We start from the raw sequence: 27,987 nt of genomic DNA, 5'->3' as shown, positions 1-27,987 counted from the left end.
AGCAGGAATATTTCACTCTTGAATCTTTTTCCTTGGCTGTGTGGAAAGGTGGCCCATTTACTCTTGCACTGCTCCTCTTAGCATTGTAACTCATAGACGGGGATGGATATAGAAGCATCACTTCCCTTTTGGAGCTGCTGGGAGGCAAGCAGTGTAAATGGGATGCGCATCAAGCTCTCTCTGCACTGCAGATCTTCACCAGGGGTTTATGCCTTTTGACCCAGCACCTCACAGGTCTCTTTTTGCTCTGTGTATGCTGTTTTAGACACTCAAGGCTATCACAAATTTGAGGTTCTGGGAGGGATTTGTCCCTGGCGTGACTCGGGGAGGGGGAAGCAGGCAGCTGTGTAGCCCTGGGAAGAAGGTGTTGCCTCCTTCTAGTAGGTGGCAACTGCTGGTTTGGCTGATACCACCCCAATCCCTGCCAGTGCACCCTCAGGGCAACTGAAGCTTGCCAAGAGTTTGATAACAGCAAGGCAGGAGGTAATGCCATGGCCTTTTAACCATCTCTGGCAGGCAGCTGCTCGAAGCAACTTCTCCCTTGCCAAAACCTAGAGCTGGCCCAGCCAATGCATCTCCTCCCAGCCAGCTCTACTGGAGCTGGATACCCTTTCTAGCCCAGCTGCCTGCGAGTCACTCCTGCCAAAGTCATAAAGGTTCCATGCTGCAAGGAGTGGTTCCAAGTACAGCCCTGGGTTCCAGCATCAGCAATGTCACCCTTGCTGCAAGCAGGAGAGACTGCGGGAAAATCAGGACCATAGCGGTGGGTGGCCCCAATGTGGGTCAGCCCTGGGGCTCTGCAGCTGCCAAAACTCTGGCCGCACAGCCAAAAGTATTGGGGATTGGGAATTGGAGGAGGGACAGTCTGTTGGGGGAACTTCCATCCCATCACCTTCCTCCTGGCAAGCACCCGGGGACAGGCAGACGGAGCTGGCAGCCAGCGCCGACAGGGAAACCGCAGCAGCACGGGGCTGCCAGCGTCCCTCTGCTCGAGGACTGCGTGCCCAACGCACAGCCCCACCTCATCCTGGGGACTGGAGGCCGCAGAGGGGTCCCAGCCTGTGCTGGAGGATGCCAGCAGTGGAGGCACGAGCACACGGGGCCTGGCTCGGGGGCATGGGTGCGTTGTAAGGAATCAGCCCCAGTGTGGATCTGCACATCCCGGGTTGTCTCTCTGCAGAACCAGGAAGCAAAAAACAAAGTGGATGGAATAAAAAAGAGTCAGGACTGAGATGTTCCCAGAGAGACTTGGTGAGAGCTCTTCGAGTCAGGATTTGTGCAGGGGTCAGTGTGATCGGGAGGTCTGGCTGGGACCAGGGTTGGCCATGTCCAGCTGGAGCTCCAGCAAGAGGTGAGGCAAGACCTCTGCCTGCAGGAATGGCCCTTGCTACCGCAGGGCTGTTCCAGGCAGGGGAAGAGGATGCTAAACTCAGCTTCCTGCTCCCTTGAATTTCAAGGACTCTTGGAAATACCAGAGCACAGAGGTTATGTGAATACAAATTACATTAGCATGCCGAGGAACTTTGTCAGCAGTTTCTTATTAAAGCACTTGGTCCCCTCTGTGGTGGGCACTTCCATTCAACCTCTGCCTTCTTCACTGCTAACAGTCAGCTTGGGCTCTCCATTTAATTCGAGCTTGTGTAAGAAACAGTGAGAGGGTTGATTCCAATATTCTCCTCCTTTGTCCCACCACACACAAGCTGTTGCTACTTATTAAACATTTTAAAATCCCTGCTGCCAAAGTCCCCAGGAGGTATTTATCTGCCATAGTCATAAACGACTTGCCAGCATGCTACTCAAAACTGCATTTCCCAGCCAATAAATACAAGCTCCAGAATCAAGAAAAGCAGGGCTTGGCTCGCTCTAATTTTCAGTGGTATGTCACTGGGATACTATAACTACTTTTAAATTCAAATCAGCTTCCTAAAAATTAACTGTTTTTATCAGATACAGCACAGTGGACTGTTAAACACGTAGCCTCGTGTACTGAAACACTATACATTTAATGAAGTTATGCCATTAGCAAATGTACAACATGGGTGCATTAAATCCACCTATAGAACAGCTCTACGTATGAGAGAGAGAGGATTTATTTTAGCTTTTCTCAATAGAGCAGGAGTCCCTTTCTTGGCTTTTGCTAAGTTTTTAAACTAAAACCAGGATTTGCACACACACAAAAAAAAAACCCCAAAAGTATCTACTCTCATAATGAAAAAAGACGTTTTTTTTTTCTTTTTTTATTCCAGTTCAGGAAGGAAGAGAATCATCTTGCAAGTTAATATAATCAGCTCCTTTGCCTCTATAATCTACTTCTGCTCAGCAGGAGCCCCCAAAAAACCACTTTATGTCCCAAGTGAAATGTGAAAAACTACTTGAAAGGTCTCTTTTGAGGCACATGATTCAGACGGTCGCTTCTGGAGTTTCGAAATCAGCGTCCTTTCCCATCTCCTTTCTTCCTGGGAAGAGCTCTCCAGCACACTGCGGGGTCCCCGTGTTTCGGGTGGAAGGCTACCTGTCCCCGCCCCAAATCAGAAAGGGTTAGGATGACACAAGTTAGCACAGACACCCATTTTGCACTTCACACCTAAGGACGTATGTACGTTGATGACTCCTCACTTCAAATTCCTCACAAAGGGGAGGGGAAAGCAAAACAAACCCAAAAAAAAGGACAAGAGACAGCAAATTTCACTGTGATCACACTACGGCAAAATATACCTTCTGTTCATTGCAAAAAACGCGTGAAGGCCAAATTAAAGAGGGGAAAAAAAAAAGGTATGTTGCATGAGTTACAGTGCAACCGTATTTTTCCTTCTCTTTCTATTTTCCTCCCCCCTGCCTTGTTCAGTTTAGAAAAAGGGTTGAGTACAACACAGTCAGGTAAGTGGCCACAAAAGAGTAGCTGTCTTTGGCAAGAAGTCACCGCGTGGACCCTCTCTGTCACCTTCTGCCCATTTCGCTCTGTCTCATGAAGTGGATGTTGTTGGCGCTGTCTGAGAGTTCGGGGTACTGCTCCACTGAGATCACAAAATAGCCGTCGTAGCCCTGTACCCGGCCCGTGTTTAGCACTTGCTGCTTCTCCCCTTCTGTCCACGAGCGAACACCCTCCTCCCCATCCCGCAGTCTCTGCTGCTCCCGGGACCAAGCCTGGGCGACGGCGCGCTGTCGGGCCAGCTCCAGGACGCGGGTCTTCTCCTCGTCCAAGGTGGTCCCGTAGCGGGTGTTTAGACACAGCGCGCCGTACTGGAGCTGGATGTCCGTGTAACGTCTAGTCCTTCCACTTAACACTGTGTTGATCTGGGACACTGTCACGTTCACGCCGTTCTCCAGGGTCCTCCGCCCGCCGCTGAGGCCCAAGATGGACAGGTCGCCCTCGGACGGCCCCTGCTTGATGAAATAGTGCGTGTCCACGCCGTCGATGGTGAAGTGCAAGTTCTCCAGGTAATGGGCGTTGTTCAGGATGGCCGCGATCCTCCGCCCGTCCTCGTTGGCCACGCTGATAATGTCAGTGGCCACGCGTCCGTCCTTCATGGCAAACTTGACACCTTTGCCGAAGATAGAGCCCCCAGAGGCAAAGTTCTTGTTCTTCTTGACCTGCCGGCACCCAGCAATGCTGGAGCTGTAGATCCGTTCGAAGCGCTCAAGAGTGACAAAGGCCTTCAGCTGCTTCTGCACCTCACATTGGACCCCCAAAATTGACTGAGCAGGGAGAGAAAGAAGAGAAAGACATATTAGAAAGAGGAGGCTGATGACATAAAACATGATCTCAGCATGCTGGAGACAGCAGAACATCATGGAAACCTCTAATGAAGAAGTCTTTTTTTTCTTTCTTCCATATCACTTTTTCAGATTTTTAATTCTTTTTAATAAAGACATATTGTCAAGTTATTTGCCCTAATGCTTACTGTTTGAATAAATGGAACTGTATTTATTCTCACATATTGAAGGATGTAGAGGTAGAAAAGGAGTTTTTGCCTCAGTGGTGTGAGGGCCTAGTCTGGGCATGCAATTATTTTGTGATTCAGTGTTCTTCACCTGCACATAAATCATTCATCCTGCGGCCATGATGCGTTACAAACTGCTTACAGATTTTCTGTGAAAACGTATGGAAGTATTTGCAAAAGTTTCCTCTAGTTTAACTTCACTTTGTAACTCCTTGTGCTCCCTTCAAAAGCCCCACGTCACAGGTATGACCCTCAAAGGAGCCATAACCCATCTATATCCCATTTCATCCTGACCAAAGTAGGTATTTCAAAACTCAAGAAAGACCCTAAATCCAACTCCTTTTTCCTGCAAACCCTCTACAGTGTGCCAGGCTCCCTGAGCTACGGCCAGCCACACCTGATGCTCGAGTTTTGCCTTATAGTGAAGTGAAACCGCTGAGAGACAACAGCCTGGATCATTGGCAGTCAGGTACAATACAAAGTCACTTTTGCTGTTAGCATATAACGGAGCAAGCACACAGCCAGTCAGCAGCTCATCATTGCTGCAAAATGTCTTTGGAAATGCTCTCATCAATTCATGGCAGTGCAGGCTTCTTACAGACCCCTGTTCCTGAACAATTTATTTGCTCAAATTTCACAAAAGCAAGAATATGCTACGACAAAACTCTCCTGGCACTGCCAATGGCTCAGTTCAATAATGTAATGACATCCAGGATTAAAAATAGGCTACAAAGAAAAGTTTGCTGCACTCCAATTATTTTGAGAAAATTTAACACCTATGAAGGATATTGCCTTAAGCTGTTCCCAAGCTAAAGGCTCCAGTCGTCCCCTGGGTGCGAGAAGAAAATTCAGATGATGTAGGCATTTAAGCATGGTCCTCTTCACTAAGACTCATAACATGGTGAGGGAAGGGAAATAAACCCTCATTTCCATGGTGGCTATTTCCAGGGAAGGGTTTCAAAGCAGTAAATAAATAAAATAAAGGATTTAGCATTGCAACTCCTCCTGATACTATAAGCAGTTTTGATCTGTAAAGGAGAAAACTCTAAGAGGTACACAAGCTCAAGAGCGTGTTTTGAGTTGTAAAGCATTAAAATACCCAGGACTGACTTTTATTCAAAGTGCCAAGCAGGATGGGGATGCTTCTCCTTTTCCCCTTTTGATGAACAGCATATCAGCTGGAGCAGGAACCAGTCACCTATGAACGAGGAGCTCTTTCTGCTTCTCTCCATACTGCCTGTGGGGGCTCTTGCACCCAGCCTAGAGAGTGATATAATTAACAGACTCACAAGGAGCCCAACCCAGCTCCCCTGCCAACTGCACAAGTGCTCTAATTATGAAAAAAATGAATGTAATTAATGTAGATGTCACTAATGATGGACATGGAGCAATTAGGTTTCTCAGCACCATGAGACACCTACTGTTCTAAATAACTGTATACTGCATAGCCTTAGTTAGCTATTTCCTCTTCAAAGAGGTTTAAATGGGGAGATATTCTTCCTAGGTGCATCTCAGATGGATTGACTCTAGGTGGTCCCACTAGTCAATGTCACATTGCTCTTCCTATTCTTCTCAGGAACTTCTACAAGTGACGGGAAAAGACATTTCTCATTACTCACACTGAAACACTGCTTTGTCTCAGCTCCTTCACTCAAGGATGTAAATCAGGTCTCCTGCACTACACTACTAGGTGTTGTGGTCACTTATATAGCCCCATCTAAATATACATCACCATGTTTACCAGCAGCTGAGTGATAAGGAGTTCCTGGAATTACCAACTACTGATTATCACCTTGGGGAAGGGAGCTCTGGGAGATCGGACAGCACTGGGCATGGCAGAATTATTCCTAACAGAAATTTCCCCTATTCCTCTTCTGTTTTGTCTTTTTTGCTTTATTCTTGATGAGCTGCAGGAAATCTAGCACCTTTTCAATGCTGGGCAATTATTTGGTATAGATATCCTCTGAGTGCCCCCAAATTTGGTTGCCCCAACAAACCAGTGGGGCTGAACACCACTCCCTTGTCTTTTCTTCTGATCCCGAATGCAAATTGAGTTTGCAACGAGCTCTAAAAACCTGCTGATGCTGCAAGAGAGACACTGTGATATGACAATCTACTGTACTTTGGAGAAGCAGGACATATGGTTTGTATCCATATGCTTATACCGCTAAATACAAAAGAAATATTTTATAAATAATATAATTACATAAAATTTAGAAGTAAGTACTGCTAAAAAGAGTGAGAAGTTTTACTGCCCCTCATCATTCACACTGGATAATATTTATTTTAACCATAATCTACCTTCCTCAAGCTCCATAACCCTGCACCTGAGACCTTCTGGCCTAAGGTAGTTTTCAGTTTTCCATTTTATGGTCAAATTCTCCACAGCTTTGAATTTCAGATTAGTAATTGCAATTTATGACCCAACAATATAATACTGGACCTTTCCCTGATCTAGTTGCATACTGCCTTCATGATATTATAAGAAGTCAGACAATTTCCACAGCTCCACTGTTCATCTGGATGTCATTTAGAAAGAAAATGAGCAGCACCCACCCTCCTACTGGCAGGACATGGAGGTTTAGGGAATTACACATGATTTAACAGCAATGGCACTGTCATTTCCTGCCTCAGGACACCCACATAAGTTAGCAGGCCAACTGCATTGTTGGTGTCCTCTTGGTCTCCATCCAGGACATCTCCTCCTCTATACTGGGAAAGCATTTCTCATGTTGCCTGTGCAGCTCCAGGGCTGCCACTGGCATTGCTCTTTGTGGCTGAAACAGATAAAATGTCCGATCAAAGCCACAGAATTAGGAATCTCTTGACCTTCAGTTGTGAGACGACTTAGAGACACTGCAGGTTTGTGGATTTGGGGGCTTGAACCACCTTCACTGGCAAAGAAACTGAGCAGTTACCTGTCAGTCTGTGGCAATCTGTGTAGCTGCTTCTGTGCACACTGTAGTCAGTGTTGGCTGGAGGACTGTTTCAGTTGCCCACACACAGATGTCTAGTGTGATCTGAGATGCCCCACAATGCCTTCAACATCTGCACAGGGTGGTGAGAAACCAAAGAATCTCTGGGAGATATGTGCCCTTCTGGATTAGCACGTGGAGGCCACTTTGCTTACCTGGTCCCTGGATGGGCAACTGAATCAAACCTCTAGTTTGCCCAGCCAATGGAGCCTACAGTATACTCAGCTTGGTCCAAAATTAACACCTAGCAGGTGGACAGCCCTTTAAGTGAGCTCAACTGCCAGGATAAACTAGATGTTAACAGACGACAGTGGATGCACACATCTAGCACACATGGAGACACCTACGTCTACACATCTTAGTCTTGAATTCAGTCCTATCTCCTAGCAGCTGATCATCTGAACTGTCCTTTGGGCTCCACTGACAAGTCACCCAAATGGGTAGTGTTGAAAGTAATTTCTAACACTACGGGGAGTCCTGCTGGGCCACTAGTTGTTGCTCTAAGAGGGTGCAGGTAATCCATGCTGTAGGCATGGAGAAGTACAGGAAACTCTAGGGCATCCCAAAGGGCACCAGCAACCAAGTTCATTGTAGATCTCTGCTGGCTATAACAGAAGCGTGGATGCCAAATTCACATGCAGAGACCTAAATTTAGGTGTCTTAAGAACAAAAACACACCCAAAGGTGTTTCCACTGTTCTAGGCTCTCCCTGTCTTTTGTCACGTAGGGAAGCAGGAGATAGACATGCGCAAAGTTGTAATGCTGAACACTGACATGACTTACCTATTACATAACTAAACACATCTCTTTTATCTTGAAAATGAGCCCAGGATGACTTTGAAATTACTTTTGGAGTGCATTTCTTTGATGAAAGAGTGTATTTGGGAACAGAACTTTTTAAAAGGAAAAGCAAACACATTCGACAGGAAAAAAACAAAACAAAACAACAAAAAAACCAACAAATTCAGGCAAGTCAGAGTACAGCTAGTTTGTATGCTCTGCTGTGAATATAAAGGGGGTGGAGGCAAAGAGATTATATGTAGTTCAAAGAGGCAGTGTACCCCTGACTTTGAAATTACCATTTCTGTTTCATCTTAGAACTCATTTTAATGAACTGGCAAAGAAGAGAAACAGAAAATTTCCATCCAAGGCTGCAGTGGCGTGTGATTTTCTATAAAAAACGCTATTTCATTTACCAACTTTAAAAAATGGTATATCTAAAACCAGTTTTACAGAAAAAAGAAGGGATTTCAGTTATTTTATTTCAATATTTATTGCTAGATGTGAGTGACAAATCTGCTGGGTTTGTTTTTCCTCGCAGTCTTTTTTAATCAGATGTCCTTAAGTGACATTTCACTTTATCTAGCAACAACCCATTGGAGAGAAGAGAATGACCTTCATCATTTGTTCACTGCTGCACAGAGCTCAAGAGAAAAGCACATTACAGAGATCTCGGAATAGCCTCTTGCATTTTGCCAGCACCTCTTGAGGATTCGAAATACCATAGCCAGATACTATCATCTGTTGTTTTTAAATACCGCCTTCCAGTGTGAGACTGAAAGCTTTAATTTCCCAACAAGGATCCAAGATGTGAAATTTGTGATCACGTTTCCAAGTTTCTCTATATCCTTGTGCCATTATACACAGATAGGTGTTTCTTTTACCATCATATGGCTTACAGTGCAGAAAGCCACTTCTCCCAAAAGGCTTGGAAGTTATGACTTTTCTGAAATGTTCTTTACCCTTAACTCCTTCCTATTTACCCCTTAGCTCTTTGTTAACAAAACCACTCTTCAGAAATCAGCCTCTTCCCTCCATTCCACTTGGCCATCATTGGAAGATGAGTCCCCATTCAGATGTCCCTCACCTGCTCCCAGCTGGTGGAGGTGCAAGAGGAGCCCATCAACCACAAGTCCTACGAGGCACCTGCCCATCAGCATGGATGCACTGAACTCTGGTTGGCTGACAGGCAATGTGCCTGCTTAGCAGCCTGCCAGCTAGGAATGCAAGTGGGACAACAGAGGTGAACAATTGGTCAGCAAGGCTGTACATGGTGATTGGTTAGCAGTGACTGAAACACCACTGACAGCTCTTGGGCTTAGAGGGCAGGTCTCTCCTCCACCCTGCCAGTGTACTCAGCTGCAGGGGGATAACAAAGTTGAGCTCATTAAGCAGATTGCCATCTGTGGGGAAATAAGAGGATTTGCCTCCTTCTTTTGCTCGTCTATTTTCATAAAGCTTCAAGAGATTAATGTCTTTGAGACTCCAACTCCTTTCCCCGCATGAGATCCAGTGAAAATTGGCCACTGCTTTTGCAAAGCATAACTAGGGGCTGATGGACAGACCTGCAGACAGCAGGATGGCCTGAACCCAGGACAAACCATCCGCCATGACAGGATGCTCTCCTTGAATGATGAACACTGGCAGAGCCAGTCACTCAAACAGATTGTCCTTGGGAGAGGCTGTGCCAGAAAGCACAGCCCTACAGCTCACTCCCTGGCTGAGCATCCCAGAGCAGCCCTTGTCTCCAAAATGCTGCTTCATAAAAGATGCCAAAAGCTGTTCCTCCAGCACAGCCTGTAATGGGCACTGCAGAAAACAGGACCCTTCCTGCTCATGGGATGGAGACAAGGGTAGTTAATAATACCATGGAGCTAACAATATAAGCACCGACTCCAAAACAACCCTCCCTGCAAATAGAGTTGTTCTGGCTCCCACAATTACCTGACAGTTCAACAAGACAACTAAGCTACTGTTTTCCAAAAAGAAACCACTAAAAAAAAAAAAAAAAAAGAGAGAGAGAAATTGGATTCAGGTGCAGCTCCACAATATGCCAGGGGTCACCTCGAGTCCCTTGGTGGACAATAGCACTGAACTTGTTCAACAAACAATTTAGTGACAGCCTCATGGTCACAGGGAGGAGGGGGGAAAGTGCTGCATGCCAGAGTATTGGATTTTAAATGTCACTCCAGAGCTGCAGGGGGTTAGTGCAAGGTTTATGACACGCTGGCTGTTTCTGAGCTGCTGGATGCTCAAAGTCAGAATTATCTCTCCCATCTTCCAGCTCTGCCCCACAAGTACCATCAATATTTTGGAAGGAGATGCTCAGGCCCTCTGGTTATGCACTCTGAAGAGAGACGAAGCAGTCGTTTATGTGGAGCTAGTTCCTTTGCTGTCATGCTCCTGTTACTCATTCCTTTCTGATAAAAGAACTGGCTCAGTCTGCTGGGCCACATCTTTGATAGGGAAGCCAGCGGACTAACTCAGATTGGACTCTTGCAAGGAGGTATGACCCAGAGAAACCAGGGATTGGAAGACACAGACATGAGAAAGCTGTGGTACATCAATTAGTGAATATCCCTGGGTTGCAGGCAGGATGGGCATTGTCCAGTGCCTTGTTCAGGCACCTTTTCAATGGTAAAAGATTTGGAGCTTACTCCATATGCTCTGTAAGATCATTTCACAGATTGATCAGTCTTATTATCTGAAAGTATTTCCCATGCTTTCATTTAACTGTTCAATTCTGCCATTTGTTATGTGAAATTTTGAAAAGTTTACATTTTCTTCCACACACTTTATCAATACAGAAACAACTAGGAGGAGGGAGAGATGGGTTGTGTCTGGGAGCATGTAGGTGAGCCTGGAAGGGTTGGGAGCAAGCAGAACTACACGTGAAACATCAGTGTTGGATGCATGGATAGGCTTAGGAGAAAATGGATCATGTGTTCAGGCATTACATGTGAATGACTTTATTTTATGCTAATATATGCCTACAATATGCTGGATGTGACAGAAAGGAAGGGAATCCTGCTCTGCAGCATTTGAGAGCCACTCGCTATCACAGCATGATCCTGCAGCTATAGACTGGAATAAAGGTGCTCATGTTTTTGCTGTCATAACACAGGGGAAGAATAGGAAACAGGCTGCAAGGGTGAAATTCCACTTCGAACACTTGAGTGTGAAGTGACTCATCAGGAAGCACGATGGCTGCATGAAGCCCTCTTTTACCAAGCAGGTAAATTTGAGGACCAAACAGTCCTCATTGCAGCTTCTTGCTTTAAAAACCTGAAGGGGACATGGAGATTTTCTTTTATTCTTATTGCTCATTCAGGCAGATTTACTTAAAATGAGTGGATGGAAAGGGGGGGTCCTTGGTTTTAATTCCAGCTCAGCTGCATGTATAAGCAAGTGTCAGTCTTCATCTCAAGCTGTCACTCAAGTTACTTGGCTATTCAGTAAGTCTAATAATAACAACTAATTAATGATAAAAAAAGGATATAATCATAACAACACCAATAATAATAATTTCTACTGTGGTGAGAGTTATTACCTACTGCTCATAAGAATTCAGAGACAATCTTTTGTGCAGTCTCTGAAGGAGCCTTCCCTGTTTGCCTTCCCCTGTACAGCTTTGCCTGGGGACACTGTGTCACATCAGAGAGCAGAAAAAATCCTGAGGCTATTTCTCATTACAGAAATCATCTCTACCAGCATTCTGTTGTTTAACCCAAGGAAGTGAGAAACAAAAAAAAGGAGTCTCTGTGATCCAAAACACAACCAAGTTATTATGGCATAATGGTTTTCAAGCATCAACGCAGCCATGGTAGCAAAAGGCATAGTTCTTTTGGTCCCCCTCTGCTATAAAATGATATGTCTTAATAGAAATCTCTCATTGAAGTTGAAGCTGGTACATTTTAGCTTGTCTTCACCATAGCTACGAGGCTGAGTACCAAGGATGGGCTGACACACAACTATTTTATTAATCCACAATATCATGTTTATACCTCTGAGTGATATGTTTTGTGGTTCTAGAAATGTGACACTGTATTTTACCTCCTGGTTTAATATATGTACAGGACTCCAACAATCTGCTGCAGGACAGTGAGATCTCAGTGAACTCATAGATAAAGAGGCTAAAAGGGCAGCTGGAATCAATTCCATTTCCTACTGTTATCATTTTGAATACACAGCAATAGGGAGCAGAATTCAAACTAAAGAGGATTCAGACTAAAGAGATTAAAGCAACCCCAGAATAAAATCAGGCTACGAGATGAAAGAGCATCCTGAGAGGTAAATGACTTTTCCAAGGTCATACAAAAGAGAAGCAGTAGGTCTGGGAGTAACCCAGGGCTCTCCGATCCTGACCCAGTGTGCTAACCTTTAACAGTGCTGCCTCCATCCTTCAGCTGAATCATTCCCAACAGGAAGAGAAAGGGAAATTATTTGGCTGTAAAAGCCTTTTTCTTGCCAATTTTATAATTGAATTTTGTGCCAGTATCTACCAAAATGGCTTGTGATATCAGCCTGTTTCTAAAAGCAGGACACGGTGACTTGGGATAAAAAACCAGCCAGGTAAAATGAGTGTTAACTGTCATCTAAAAGTTCTTTCTGGGGAGAGCCACTGCAATGAAGGATCGTTTCCTATGGAAGTACTGGGATTTGTTGTTTAAGGCATTTTAAATGAGATTGAATATGTTTCTAGAAAAAAAAAGTCTGTAGAAATTGATTTTGTATCAAGATTTGCTTTTTTTCTTTTTTTGACTTCCAAGAATCCTTAGTGCAAAGGCCTTGAATTTATCTTGCAGTATGAAATAACATGGGCCTCCTGTGGGAGAACCAGTAACAGACCATTTCATTGATCAACCACCAGAAAACACCACAGGAAATAAGCACCATGGCAGTAAGCAACTTAAGATGTGATAATTCAGTCAGATTTCATTACTGCAATGGAGAGTGACTCATTCTTAATCTCCCAGTGTATTTGAAAGAACACGCTGATAGAGGTTTTTTCTAATAAAGATTGCAAATGGATAGTGTGCTGATCAGGGTGTGAGATACAGTATGGAGCGGCATGGATCACCTTGCTGTTGTCCCATTCTTGGGTTTTCATCTGTGTGTGGATTAGCTCATAGGATGGCTCCATTGCATCCATGTCTGGCTTGGGGTAGCCGGGGATGACGTTATGCAGCTGGAACCCGAAGGTGAGCAGCCAGCTGTTGACATCTAGAAGGGAAGAGAAGCATAAATCAGGTTATCTGATCTCTAAAGCAGTGTTGCCCAGGAGAACAGCACAGAGGAGGCCCCTGTGTTGCCTGCAACTGTAGCAGCCTGGCTAAAATGATGAGCATCTACTTCCTGTGCCAAAGCTGGGTGTTCCACCTCTAACTACAGTTCAATTCTGCACTTTCCTAGCTCTGAAACAGAAGTGTTGGCAGTGACCAAATGGCCCAAACCAATGCCAACTCCACGTCTGCCCTTCATCAGCAGGAATCAGGCATTGGTCTAAGGTATTCAGGAGAAGCACAGGAACAATACATTAATGGAGGCTGAGATGCTCCAGCCAAATTAGAAGAGTTGTCCAGTCCTACAGTCAGCTCTGAACATCTCAGCCACAATACTTCTCTTCCTGAGGACCCTCAAAGGACCTCCAGGATGAAGGCTAGATTTATAGCTATATGAGCCAGAATACTGGCATAACCTAGATGAACAGCATGGTCATTTAGCACATGCTCATGGAAAAGACTGGACATATACTTTGCTTTTTCCATAGCATTTCCACCTCAGTCCTGAGTTTCTTGGCATTTCTCATAAGAAGGTGTAGTTTGAGTCATCAGTATAACGTCACATGCCATCTTTTATAGTGACATTTAAAATCAGCCTCCAAGGTACATCATAGTGAAAATAAGCATACAGATACAAGACTACTTTGCTTGGATACTTTTCACAAACCCCTCCGATGTCCACAGATAGTGAGAGAACTGTTGGCTACAAGTGACAAAGTATTGTCCTATGCAAAATGGGAAAACTGGCACTAAAGGGGACACCATGGAAAACCCACCCATTTGGGACATCATAGAATAGTTTGGGTTGGAAGGAACCTTTAAAGGTCAGCTAGTCCAAACATCATTCCTGCATTGACTTGACAGTATACACTATAATGTCTTCCCTGATTTTTGATTGCACAGCTATTAGGAACGGCAGCTGAAAGTTAATCTGCTGGAGGAAATAATGATGAGGTTGGCTAACTCCTAGATCTGCTTGGGATCAGCATCACTTCCTCCCTTAACTTCACAGCATTTGATGATCTCACCTTGTTTGCCTTCACTGAACTCTAGAGAAGGACACACCTGCTACAGTCCCCAAGCAATACAGAGTGCATTTAGCACAAAAATAGCAATTACAAGGAAAAGAAAAGTGAGGAGAAAAAAAAAAAAAAGTAAAATTTAAGTAATATCAGCTCCTAGGGTCTTCAGGTTCTTAATTGTTTTTGGTTGTAGCTGGGATTGTGTCGGTGATTGCTCTGCTTCAAGCTGGATGTGTAAGGGCTTGGTTTTCATTTTGACAAACTCAATAAACACTGTTGAAACAATCTTAAAAAGGGATCAATTTAAATAATCAAATATGCATCTTTGAGTATTTTCTCTCCATTCCTCGTGAGCCTAAATGAGCGTTTTGAAGAGCTGGTCGGAAAAGAAATTACGGATGCAAGCAGCAAATAAGGCACTTCCAGATGACTGGAGAAGGACGAGCCAAACAAACACACTATCTGTTGCTTGTTTTCTTACAGGCCAAAATGTTGAGACTGGGCAGATGTCCAAAAAGCCCTTGTGACAATCCATGTGGAAGGGGGAGGATTTCTGTAATAAAAACACTTCTGTTCACTCAATGTACAGATTGTTTGTGGAGTGTCTTTGAAACAGAGAGGTTGGAGGGAGGGAAAGAAATTAAAAGGCCCATTTGATTATTTTTTTGCTTAGCACTAAGCCAGCCTGCTTCCAAATCCTTCTCATGTGAAATGAAGACCTTTGATATACATATTGTGGACCAGGTGGTCAGGAGAACAAAGCAAAACAGTGAAGGTCGGCATTGGTGCAAGAACCATTTTCCAAACACTTCACAAATGTTAAAAAGGATACAGAGCAGGGATGCTGAACAGCAGAAAAATATGTAACATGTCTGGAAAGATTCAAAGCAGGCTTTTTATTTTTGCAACTTCTCAGGAAGCTGACTTTCAAAACATTTGCAAACAGGAGTTTGTTCTTTTCGGGAAGAGGTGTTGGAATACCCAGAAGAACCAAAAAAACCCAAACCAAACACAAAAACATGAGAGGAAGGTGTGGAGCTGAGAAAACAGAGGGGAAAATATTAATTTGCCAAGAGGCAGTGACAACTTTTGTGACAGAAAAGTACATTTCACATCACAGAGTTTTTTTTCAGCTACACTAACCCTGCCAACACATTTCACAGTAAATTCATTTGAGGGCAAAGAAAAAGAGTGCTTAACGCAGACACATGTAATGGAAATGTCAGTTCAATCCATCAGGATTGCTGAAGCTGGCAGCAAAGCTCTGCACCATGAAGTGTACAATCACTAAAATATTCATGTTTAACAATGGGCCTCTCAAAACATAAATACCTGCTTCTGCTCTCCCTTCCTTGCCTCCAATCTATACACAGGAGCTCAGAAACCTCATCATTGGAGACCAAAACATTATTGTTTGCTCATGTCCTGGGTGCTGAGCTGAGGACAGCAGGTCCTGGCGTGGGGATGGAGGGACAGAAAGTGGGTCCCCATGTCTAAAGCTGGGCAGATTTGGTTGTGATGACAAGGACATGCTCATCGTGGGTCCTGTCTACAATAAGCCTGAAAGCTTCAGCAGATAGAAATGCCAGAGCAGCAGCTTTGGGGTCACAGCACTCAACCTACTGCATGACTTGTTTCTTCCATGCACTGGGAGAAAAGAAACTTAAAACAAATGTGTTTTGGCTCTGTATTCTTGAAAGACTGAAAATAAGATTTTTGAAACAGTGGAAAGAATTATTTGGTGCATATTAAAGGATCAGATTTGGTCTTCTTGATGTTATCATCAGAGCTGGGTGGGAGATTGTTCATTTATTCCAAGACAGGATTGGAAATTTTGTCCTATCTTAACTCAAGCAGGAAAATAAAAACCTGGTAATATGTCACAAAGCAACTGTTAAAAAACTGCATCTGTTCAAGACAACAATTTCAACTCAAGATCTTCCATGTTGGTTTTGACTCCTTAATTTTTCTTTTCCAGTTTTCAATCATTAGTTTACACTTAACTTGAAGAAGCTGAAAACCAAAAAGGATTTTTTTCTTCTAGGCTATTTTGGAATTTGTCATCTAGGCAATTTTGAGAGCTGTTTACAACATTTCTGCTGAGAAATCTCTCAAGCCCTACCATAAACAAATTCAGTTTTGACAAATGAGCATTTTCTGATAGGAGAAGTTATCTCAAAGTATTCCCTGTCAGCCTTAATTATCAGAGTGAGGCCAACACACAGGATCTTAGTCTGCGTCTTCTGGCATATTTTACTTCCCTCATGACATCATCTTCTCAGGTCTGGAGAAAACAGCTTTTCATTAAAAAAAAATAAAAAAAACCAAACCCAAACTAATCCTTATGATTATTGCAGAAAATCCTGAAAGCATGAATTCTAATGGCTAGGAAAAAAAAAAATTGATTAGAACAACCCATTATTTTTATTTTGTAACATCTTTTTGCTATTAAGCCAATCTCACACCTTAGAGGAATGCAAATATTGTTGCACATGGGAAAGTTGTGATAGATGCAGCAGGAGCATTTACAAATTGATATCTCCTTTAGAAGTAAGGAGATTGATTTCTGGTTGCAGCACCTGCTTTTCCAGTGGGAAGTACACAGAAGAGTCCCACTAAAAAATTACCACTGGTGTTGCACAAAGTATGAATATACGAAGGACACAACCTACAGGATGATTTTCTGTATAAAAACCATACACAGAGTTCCTGTTACTGTCTTTTTAGAAAGTCCCAGGGGAGGCAGTGCAGAGCTTATGTCAAGCTGTGAGTTAGGTATGCCCTAAAATCTGTCCTTTAAGTCTAACACACTTGCTTCCATTAACTTCTAGTAGAAACTGTTAATTCTGTGGGGCAGAGTAACTCTGAACTATGTGGTTAGTGTAGAATCACAGAAATGTTTACATTGGAAAAGACATTCAAGAACATCAAGTCAAATCATCAACTCAACACTGCCTAGTCCACCACTAAGTAATGTCCCTCAGCACCACATCTACACATCTTTTCAATCTCTCCAGGGACAGGGACTCCACCACTGCCCTGGGTAGCCTGTTCCAATGCTTGCTAACCCTTTTGGTGCATAAAATTTTCCCATGTCCAAACTAAACCTTTCCTGGTGCAAGCTGAGGCTGTCCCCTCTCATCCTAGCACTTGACACATGGGAGAACAGACTGACCCTCACCTTCCCACAAGCTCCTTTCAGCAAGTTGTAGAGAGTTAGGTTTCTCCTGAACCTCCTCTTCTCCAGGCTAAACAACCCCAGGTCCCTCAGTTGCTCCTCAGACTTGTGCTCCAGACCCTCCACCAGCTTTGCTCTCTTTCTCTGGACATGCTCCAGCCCCTCCATGTCCTTCTTGTAGTGAGGGGCCCAAGCCTGAACCCAGGATTCGAGATGCAGCCCCCCCAGTGCCCACTACAGGGTGATGATCTCTGCCCTAGTCCTGCTGGCCACACTAGTGCTGATTCAAGCCAGGATGCTGGTGGCCTTCTTGACTACGTGGGCACACTGCTGGCTCATGTTCAGGTGGCTGTTGATCAACACCCTGAGGTCCCTTTCTGCTGGGCAGCTTTCCAAGCACTCTTTCTCCAGTGTGGAGTGTTGCAGGGGGATGTTGTGACTTTAGTGTAGGACCTGGCACCGGTAGATGATTGAAAGTCCCTTGGTGAGCACTTCTTGCTCACAGAGTTGTGTGTGTCTAAGTAGTGCAGCAGGTCACGAATCATTTCCCCCTGCATTACGGGGGCTTCATTCTGCTCCCTGTCCTCCAGCTCAAGGGGCTTGGCACCCAGAGAACAACTGGTCTTACTATTAAAGACTGAGGCAAAGAAGGTATTAAGGACCTCAGCTTTTTCCTCATCCTTTGCCACTATGTTCCCCCTCAATCCAGCTGAGGATGAAGGTTCTCTTTAGCCCTTCTTTTGTTGTTAATGTATCTATTGAAACATTTTTTATTGTCTTTTATGGCAGTAGCCAGATTATGTTCTAGTTGGGTTGTGGTCTGTTTTCTGAAATGATTGACTGCAATAAAATGTTTAAGTTGCTGTTGCCATTCTGCTAAAACAAATTTTCATGTTATTTATTTAGTTGTAAATAAATCTCTAGGCAAAACTGTGTAAACAGCTGCCCCTCTACAAAGACAGAGGTTATCAGGACATTAATCGGTAGCTAAACTTGGGATATCTGAGGGAAGGAAAAACTGGAAGCAAAATAAAGAGAACAAACACTAAGGAGGAGAAAAGGACACAGATTTGAGAATTATGATCTCCATCTATGCTAATGAATTAAACATGCCTTGGATGTAGGAGGTTAACTGGCAAAGAAAAGCTTGTGTCCATTACGTTAAGCACTGGAAAACCTCATGGTGAGCAAGATACTGAGAGACAAGAAACCTATTCACTGATGGTAAGCTTGTGAATATGTTAATTAATTTAAACATCTTACCTGTCATGTAACATTTGATATCCTGAGAGTTGCTAATAGGATTGTTGTTTTTGAACATATACAGGTTGAAAGGCATTATGTTATTGCTACTCATATGCTTCCACATATCATGGTCTGGACTTGTCCACCGACCCGCTAGCACATCATAGTCTCTCCGTCCCATGTGGATAAGCTTTGTGAGGGGGTCATACAGTCCTCCATGGTAGCCAATGATGATCTGGAAGTTGGGATTGGTGTCCATATAGATCTCCCCATATGCTGTGTACAGTATCTGCTTAATCATTAAGCCAGTCCCACTGAAGACAGCCAGAGGAGTGCCAATGTTATCGCAGGCGATGTAGAATTCGTCACCGCTGCTGAGCTCCATTGCAAAGAGGTGGCCTTGGAGGTCATAGTAGAGGGAAGTGATCTCGGAGCTTGAGTGGTTGTATAAATGGGTGACCTTCGTTGGGTTGGTCAGGTCTGCGTAGAAGAACTGCAAGTGATGGCCATGGCTGGTCTTGCTAGAGACTCTCCTTCCTAGGCCATCGTAGCGGTATTTCACACTCCACCCACTAGCTTTATTGTAGGCTTTGATGAGAAGGCCAGCTGAATTGTACTCAAAAATATCATTGCCCCTTTGCTTCAGGAAGCCATCTTCATCCATTTTGTACTGCACATCCCCCAGTCTAGTAATCCTGTCCCTGAGGTCGTACCTGAGCGGCGTAAGGCGGGCACTATTCCCAGGACTCAACAGATGGAGGTTCCCGTTGAGGTCATAGCTGTAACGCCAGAGTGGTTTGTCATTGATGGACACTGTTTGCAACTGGCCATCAGCATCATATTCGTATGAGTACCTGGTTGTGTTTGCATAAGGGCCAACCTTCAGCTCTTTCTTGACCACTCTCCCCATGTTGTCATACTGCACAGTCATCCAGTACATGAGAGACCGGAATATCTCGTACTGGACCTCCTTCATCCTGCCATAGGCATCAAAATGTTTAGTGTGAGTCATGACAGCAGTCGTGATAATCTGGTTGATATCGTAGTAAATGACTCCGAATTTACCAAACTGCTCCGTTTTGCCAGACACATCATCATACCTGTAGAGATCAATGGGTAAAGGTGTCTCGTTGATGACGGCTTGCATGCTGGTCACCCGAAAGCTGTTGTCATAGTTGTAGTCAAAGCGTGCATTCACCATGCCTTCCTCGGTGAAACGGAAAATCTGCCTGTCAATGAGGGGTCCTATCTGCCTGTACCTGATGGTGCACGTGAACCCTTCGTTCTGCAAGTTGATGGTCTTCAGCATGCCAGCGGTCTCGTCATACGTGAAACTGATCTTTGTGGTGTCATAGAGCATCTCAGCTAACTTGGACAACTTCCCATACTTGTAGATGACACGCCTCCCCGTGCCCAAGTACAAAGTGTGGAGGAGCTGCTCATCCTCTGTGAAGTCCTGAATGACTGAGGCGTTGCCTTCTGGTGGCCGGTAGATGTTCCTGTAGTAACCAATGGAACGAATGGTTTCTAGAGTCTGACGGGCAACGTTGGGCATGGTCACCGATGACAACCGGTCGTTCTTGTCAAACTCAAAGATGTACTGTCTCTGGCTGTGAAGAAGCAGCACCATGGACTGGATGGGAAGAAGAAAAATATAGATTATATTCCTGGTTTTCAGGCAAAGTTATACTCAGCTCTCAACACAACCTGCAAGATTCTCTGATCCAAAGAGCAGATAAATCTCTGCACCCGTAGGATTAGATGGTGAGAGGTCTGCAGCTGCATGGCACATGGGATGTCCCCCAGTAGGAGTGGGTCAGAGGAAGAAGCAGTTAATGCAGGGAGGAAGGGCTAAGTTCAGAATGCTCAATTGTTTGAATCAATACCCTGTAGCTAGCTGTCTCTACCCAAATTCCCTGAGCCAATAGCTTTCACAGACTAAATAAATAAAATGGGTAGAGCTACTTAAACAATGCTTGAAAAAGTATCCCCTGACACCTTCCAATGCCCAATTAATTCATCCATCGTGTCTTCGTACCTTCTATTACTCTCTTACTGCAAACTTCTGCCTGCGTGCTTATTTGTTCTGGGATTTTTTTTTTTTTTGCATGTAACAAACAATCCACACAGACTGTATAATACAAAGAACAAGTCAATAATTTTTTTTTTTTTTTTTTTAAAGCTATGTTACTGTAGTTTTCTTAAGCTGCTGTAGGGATAGGCTCTATACAAGACTCAGAAATATTCCAGCCCCAGGTAAGCAGCATATGGATCTATAGGACAATAGGCAGGGTAATGATTAATGGTATCACCCAGAAGAATTTAAGTCCCATGCTAGCCTACAGAGCACAGACTACAGTAAACACTGTAAAGTGTGCTACAGCAGTCTGGCTGGATTCATGCCTCCCACTTTTTAATGACTTGAATTTCCTACAAAGCAGGAATGAGCCACTTGAAGAAGGCAGGATGTCAGACTGTATGGGTTGTTTTCACATGGAAAATCCCTTTGGAAATTTCTACTGTTCACCCCTCTGACTTTACCTGAAGATATTTTATATTGCAGCTAGCTTGACCGAGGAATGTTGTGCTTAAAAAAATCAAATGCCAAAGCTTCACAGCTTTAAGGCATGCTCTTGGTGTGACTGGAAAGAAACTCTCAAGCTATTTTCAACTGCTCTTTGGTGATCTGGCACCAAAGTTACTATGTGCATCTCAGTGTAGGCAGAAGAGGAGCATAAACCTCTAGGAAGTAGCACAGCTGTACTGAAGTCCTTTAAAGGAGTAAAGCCCATTTGCACCCAGTGCATCATCTCTGAGCAACAAGAGGTTTGTTACCTTCTCCAAGTAAGTGTAGCTCCATGATTTGCCGTCAGCAAAGATCCTGGATGTAATTCTGCCAGACTGATCATACTCCATCCTTTCTGACATCGTGCCCCTCTGAATCCCTGCAATGTGTCCTCCTGGGGAGTAGGTGACATTGACCCCGTTCAGTCTGCTGCTGGGTGACCAGAGGCTGGGCCTCCCTGCCTGGTCATAGAGGATGCGGAGTGTGAACTTGCGGTGGTCATCGTAGATTTTCTCTGTCCTTGTCACACGATCGAAGTCGAGGGACAGCAGGTTTCTGTTGTGGACCTACAGGAAAGAGGTGGAGAATTAGGAAGCTGGAAACAGTTTAAGTTGCAAAGACTAGCCTTGTTTCACCAAACACCTCTTCAGGCCACTCTGGAGAGTATCCAGCTGTTCATTGCCTTGGGATTCGAGGCAATTTTCAAAGCAAAGATTTGTCCTAAAATGGCTTCTGTTGACTTCAGTGAGGAGAGAGGAAGAGAAACTGGGTGCTTTTGAAACATCACCATGGTGAAAGAATATTGCCCATATCCCAAACCTATGCTTAGGACTGCTACAGAAGATGTGATTATAGACCTACAGAAGATGTAATGACAGCATGTTGCAAGGAATATTTGTGATGTACTCTGCCTATCAGACCTGGGATATATGGTCTTTTGCTTCCATACACATCAAAAAATAATAGTTGTAGAAAGAAAGACGGATGTCATGTCAACATAGTGGAAAAGAGAGTTTTTCTCTGAGTTTACTGGATATGATGCAAGCACTGGAGGTTATGCTTTTCTCCTGAGATAAAATATGGAGTGTCTGACCACTGTAGATGTTACATAGAGCAGAAACTTTTCTGTGAGAGCTGGAGCTTTACCTTCATTGTCCTGGGGTTATTCGGTGCTGCATAATTACAATCCTGTTACCTCCACTGCCTCTGCATTTCCAAAGATCAAAGGTATCTACTTCAAAGGTAGGAGCAGAACTACATTTTGATTCAGGAATTGTAGCACACAGCAACACAGAAAGGAGCTGATAACACTACTCACGTTAAGCCACGTGTACAAGATCTACAAAGCAACATCTTCACAGCCATCAAAATAGCCAGCAAGGACAAGAAACCCACATTGCCCATGTGAGCTTGCCAGTGAAGATAGCTCTTCCTCCATCCTGCCAGTTCTGAACCAGTTTCAGCTGGTGAACTCCTCTTTTCTAGAAAGGTGCAGATTCTTCTCAGATGAATTTCAAACTCTAAACAGCTGACTTGGTTTTCAGTTTTCTTTGCAGCCCTTCAGCTGCAGGGCCTTCAGACTGCAAGCTAAACACACTGCCTCATCCTGCACTGAGTAAAGCTGACACTCCTGACCTGAGACCTGCTCTCAGCCCTGCTCCAGTTTTGGACTTGGCCATGAATTCAGGGCGTGTGACTGAATTCCTCCTATATGTTCAGGGATGCGGGAGTATCTGAGAGCTAAACAGCAAAAGAAAGGATGTGATAGAGCCAACAGAGAAGGGGCTCCTCAGCCTTGGAGGGATGGGAGAGAGAAGGACAGGATTGCTGCAGTGCTTTTGTGCTGCGTGAGCAGAGGTCTGTGCTGAAACCTGGAGAATGGGGACACTGTAAAATCATAATTATAGAATGACAGGATGGTTTGAGCTGGAAGGGACCTTTAAAAGTTATCTAGTCCCAAGCCCTCTGCCATGACCAGGGACATCTCCCACTAGAGCAGGTTGCTCAAAGCTCCATCCAGCCTGGCCTTGAACATTTCCAGCGACGAGGCATCTACTACTTCTCTGGGCAACCTGTTCTAGTGCCTCACCACCATCACAGTAAAGAATTTCTTCCTAATATCTACCCTCTTTTAGTTTAAAACTGTTACCCCTTGTCCTATCAACACGCTCCCTGATAAGGAGTTCCACCCCATCTTTCTTCTAGGCTCACTTTAAGCAGTGGAGGGCTGCAACAAGGTCTCCTTTCAGCCTTCTCTTCTTCAGGCTGAATAACCTGAAGTCTCTCAGCCTGCCCTCATAGGGGACATAAATCAGAATTCAAAAGAAGGCATCTCAGGAACTCAATTTGGAAGAGGCAAAAGCACAGCTGAGAAAATGTGAAAGTGAGCTGAGGGTGTGTATGGCCAGCCAAGAGAGAAGGCATCAATGCTATGATATAAGTGTGAAGATGATGTAAGAGGAGGCAAGTGCAAAAAATGATCTCCATCTTATGAATAAGAATGGTAAAAGGCAAGTATGACTTGAGAAAAGAAGCATCGTGCAAAGGTAGATGATCCTGCAGTTAAATGAGTATAAAATAGAACGTAAGTAGGCACAGGGAGTAAGAGGGAATCAGCCAACAGCCCGATGTAACCGGCAAGCTGGGAAATAATTAAAAAGGTATCAAAACTCTAAGCACAGATGCAGACATGTAACCAACAGAGCAATTTGCTATCTCATAGGTGCTGGCTGCTATAAGTAGAGAAACAGAAGTGGCAATTGCTTGGGGGAAAAAAAAAAACAAACCAAAAGTAGAGCAGGAAGGAATAGTATCTCTGCCTTCCATCTATTCACAGAGCAGCTCCAGCCTGGCAGCTGCAGTTTCTGCTGCTGGCCTCTGCCAAGAGAGCTGGAAAGAGCTCTGGCAGGGCTGGGTGGTAATCAAGGCTGGAAGTGGCCTCCCTGATCCATGTGCCAGCAGCAGTGCCTTTCACTGAGCTGGAAAGACCAAACATGTCCCAGGATGGCTCTTAAGCTCAGTCCAAATCTCTGCATCCCATGACTGGTGCCCCAAGTCATTCCACACTCCCTATGCTCTTGCAAGCAAATTATGTGGGACTAGTTGGAACCAGTCTCTCTTTTTTCTTTTTCCCTTTTTTTTTTTTTTCCTTTTTTCTTTTTTATGGTTTGTTTTCTTTATTTCTCTCAGTATAATCCCTCTTCTCTCTGAGAACTGCTGCAATGCCAACAGCCACCCCTCAAGGTGATGGGAAAAGTGAATCCTACCCTGACAGATAGCCTCTGAACAGGGACTGAGTTTTCTTCATCCTTGTTCAATGACATACCTTGAATCATAGAATCATAAGATGGTTTGGGTTGGAAGGAACATTAAGGATCACCTAGTTCCAACCCCCTGCCATGGGCAGGGACACCTCCCTCTAGAGCAGGTTGCTCAAAGCCCCATCCGACTTAGTCTTCAACACTTCCAGTGATAGGGCAGCCACAACTTCCCTGGACAACCCGTTCTAGTGCCTCAGCACCCTCACAGTGAAGAACTTCTTCCTTACATCTAATCTGAATCTACCCTCTTTCTGTTTAAAGACACTACCCCTTGTCCTACCCCCTACCCTTTACAAGTCCTTCTAAAAAGTCCCTCTCCAGGTTTCTGGTAGACACCCTTTCAGTACTGGAAGGCTGTTATAAGGTCTCCCTGGACCCTTCTCTTCTCCAGGCTGAACAGAAGTGAATTTTCTGCAGAAGCACTGCAGGTTCAGTCCAATAACTGTATTTTATGGTGAGCAGTTAAATAAGGTGTCATCCTACATCCTGGAGTCCTTATCCTGGAATGGGGTCTGAAAGGCTTCTGCAAAAAGCTTTTGCCCCTCAGAGCTTTTGGTGAGGCTTGTAATCAGCACAGGATCAATTTCAATCCACAGTTCACAGCATGTTTGATGTCCCCTCTATAATGTGTGATACACTAAATTTAACTCCAAACTCATGTTCCAGTCCTTTACTTGTTCCCTCAGCTTGCTCTGGGAAAGCAAGAGCATCAAGACGCTCCTATCTCTGATTTCTCCAATGCTTCCTACAGAGCTCCTTTAGCTTAAATTATAATTAAACAACATGCATTGATCTCCCTGGGAGAGACAAGAGTGCAAAAAGGGAAGATTTCTTATGAAAACACTCTGTCAACCTTCAGCAAAGGAGGGCAAACAATACTTCTCCAGGAGCAAACAACATCCATGTGATAAATAGCTGCCTACAAAGCAACTCCCCCTGTGAACTGCTAAAACCATTGGGGTGGACACCTCCAGACCTCGACATCTTGCAGAAATCGTGGAGATGATGCCGGACTGTCCTTGTTAGACACACCAGGAATGGTTAGCAGCAGATCCCAAGAGACCTCTCTGGCCTTGTCAGTTCTGGGGAGCGTCTGGGACACTACGTCTTGATGCCACCATTAACTTGGTGCCAAGGTCTTGCGAAAAACAAAGCAACAACAGGAGTTTCCATGGTTAAATAAATACAAGAGCTGCGCCAGCAGCTCCCTCTCTTTTGGCTGTCCTATTTGCTCTGCTGTCAGAGATTATTTTACATCCCTCTTTATTGAAAACCTCAAGTTTGTTGAAAAAAAAAGGAAAGGAAGGAGCTCTGTTCCTTGGAGCAGAGTTTACCTAATGCTCTCACTGCAGATGGGCTCTGTGTTGCTGTTGGCTAGTGATAGGTTGAATTTGTAGCCAGCCAATCTGCAGAGATATCTCACTGCTGGGCGGGTGGATCAGAGCATCCCAACTTTCCATGGGGTGTGTGAGGTAGGGGAAGGGAAAGGGGCTGCTATAATCATTTGTGCTGCTTTACTGCTGCCTGGCCAAGTGCAGAGCCAGGCCACCATTGATGAGACTGGGCAAAAGACATCAGGACTGGCCCCCTCCCCTCCATATCTGCAGAAGGTCCCTGACCTGTGCCTTATCCCTGCAATAAAGAAACATGTGCATTGTATTATTTCCCTGGCCTGATCATGCTGGGAGCTGGTTGAGCTCATGGCAGCAAGTCGTCAGTCCCCAAAAACACCCTGCAACCATGGGAGGAAGTGCCATGATTCTTCAAATGTGGATCCATGTGATGGCACCAGAAAGGATGTTGGTTTTAGGGGAACTCGCACTTTTACAGTGACCAGATCCTGTTCCCCTCATCTCAAAGCTTCAGGGAGTGATGCTGCAGCCCCTTTGGGCATGGTCTTTCCCCACAGAGCACCATGTCTTTGCTGCTGACTCATGTGAGCAGTGAGGGGGGAGGGAAAATAGGGATTTACTCACATATGGCAGAAAATGATAACATTTCCCAAAATGAACAAAACCATGTTGAACTGAACTTCTCTAAGCTTCTCCCTTGCCAGGGAAAGCAGCAATTACTGGTACGAGGGAAGGGGAGAACACGACACAGAGAATATGTTAAACACTGGGCAATCCCCAGGGAGGCAATTAGCACCTTGCAGGTTTGTGTCTTAGGGGTTCAGATGCTGCCATGCAGGTACAGGCAGGCAGCTTAAAATGTCTTGTACACCCTCAGCTACTTTGAACCCCTGAACAGAGCCATAACTGAATTCTTCAGCCGTGTCAGATGTTCTTCTGCTTCACTGGAAGGGCCCTGATAGGCTCAAAATGTGAATAAATGCTGGCAGATTTATAGGGACACAAGTAACCACCCTGAAAACTCATTTTGCAAGTGTTTTTCCAACTGCAGTACAATATAAAACAAAGACACATTCAGTGCTTGAATCCACTGTGAAAATTTTGTAAGATAAAACTGACAGGGGCAGCTGAGCTGCAGCTAAATGAGTAGCAACTGCTTTGAACATCAAATAGCTGTGACACAGCTGCAGATTTGAGGAGGCTCTCTCCTTTCAGTAAAAGACCTGTCTGGTAATTTTGTTGGTTATTAAAAGAAAATAAAAAACCCCAAACAAAGCAAACAAGAAGGGTAATGGCAATGGATCTGCAGCTAGACAACAGTTCTCGCTGAAGGAGCAGCTTCAGCTTTCACTCCCACTTGCAGTTTTTCTCTTAATAACAAAATATGAGGCTATTGATGCAAAGGGAAGAGAACAGAGGCTGGGATGGGGAGAGTGAAGAGCAATACTTGACAAGTGTGAGCTAGGAGAGACAGGAGACATCACAGTAAGGTGTCGGGGGTCACGCTGCAGGGAACAGGGAGAGGTGAAGAGCAAGGGCTGCAAAACACATATACTGAAATCAGAGCATTAATATTTACTGCAGGGCTTCAGTGTGAATAAATAGCTGCAGCCCTTGTGCTGTGGTGGCATTGCAATGCACTAAGCTTATTTCTCAGAGGGTCTGAATCTGTCAGGCGCTGAGCAGCTTCCCAGGAATTGGGGGGAAAAAAACAGCAAGGTACAGGGTGATTGCACAGGACTTGCTCTTACAAGTCACCAGCCTTGCCAGCAGTTAGCAGAGGAATTACAGGCTTGTTGGGCAAGATCTTTAACAGCCCTGACAAGCCTGTGGTTCATTGTGCAGAACAATGTTTTTAAAACACGTCGGTCTCAAGCACAGAGAGGCCCCTGCTCGCCTGGAGGAGGGAGCACCACCAGGCTGGAGCTGTTGGCAGCACTTCACTTGAGGAACAATGGCAATTGCGATGTCCTGAGAGCCCAGCTCTTCAACAGGTTCAACGGATTAGCAAGTTTCAGGAATCTACAGATTTTTCTGAGGCTGCCCAGTGAACAATGATCACAGAATCATAGAATGGTTTGGGTTGCAAGGGATCTTAAAGACCACCTAGTTCCAACCCCTTTGCCATGGGCAGGGACACCTCCCATTAGACAAGACTGCTCAAAGTGCCACCCAACATGACCTCAAATGCTTCCAGGGATGGGGGAGCCACAATTTCTCTGGGCGACCTGTTCCAGTGTCTCACCATCTTCACAGCGAAGAATTTCCTCCTAACATCTCATCTAAATCTATCCTCTTTTAGTTTAATACCATCATCCCTTGACCA

At 44.6% G+C, this 27,987-nt stretch overlaps 1 protein-coding gene across 1 annotated transcript in view; it reads right to left on the bottom strand.

Annotated features, from left to right (window-relative positions):
• Positions 1-2,206: 2,206 nt before the first annotated feature.
• TENM4 (teneurin transmembrane protein 4) overlaps positions 2,207-27,987 on the bottom strand; it is a gene marked incomplete at its 5' end in the record, with an annotated part of 81,733 nt that continues 55,952 nt past the window's right edge. The window contains 4 exons of the mRNA XM_008943546.1: positions 2,207-3,696; positions 12,777-12,919; positions 18,442-20,056; positions 21,259-21,555. Coding sequence (XP_008941794.1) covers positions 2,938-3,696; positions 12,777-12,919; positions 18,442-20,056; positions 21,259-21,555 — 2,814 coding nt within the window. The remainder of the gene's footprint in view (positions 3,697-12,776; positions 12,920-18,441; positions 20,057-21,258; positions 21,556-27,987) is intronic.

The sequence above is a fragment of the Merops nubicus genome, unplaced genomic scaffold (assembly GCF_000691845.1).
Source record: "Merops nubicus isolate BGI_N331 unplaced genomic scaffold, ASM69184v1 scaffold387, whole genome shotgun sequence".
In the NCBI taxonomy this organism is placed as follows: domain Eukaryota; kingdom Metazoa; phylum Chordata; class Aves; order Coraciiformes; family Meropidae; genus Merops; species Merops nubicus.
Note: the sequence above shows the minus strand (reverse complement) of the source record. Positions and strands in the feature narration are given on the sequence as shown.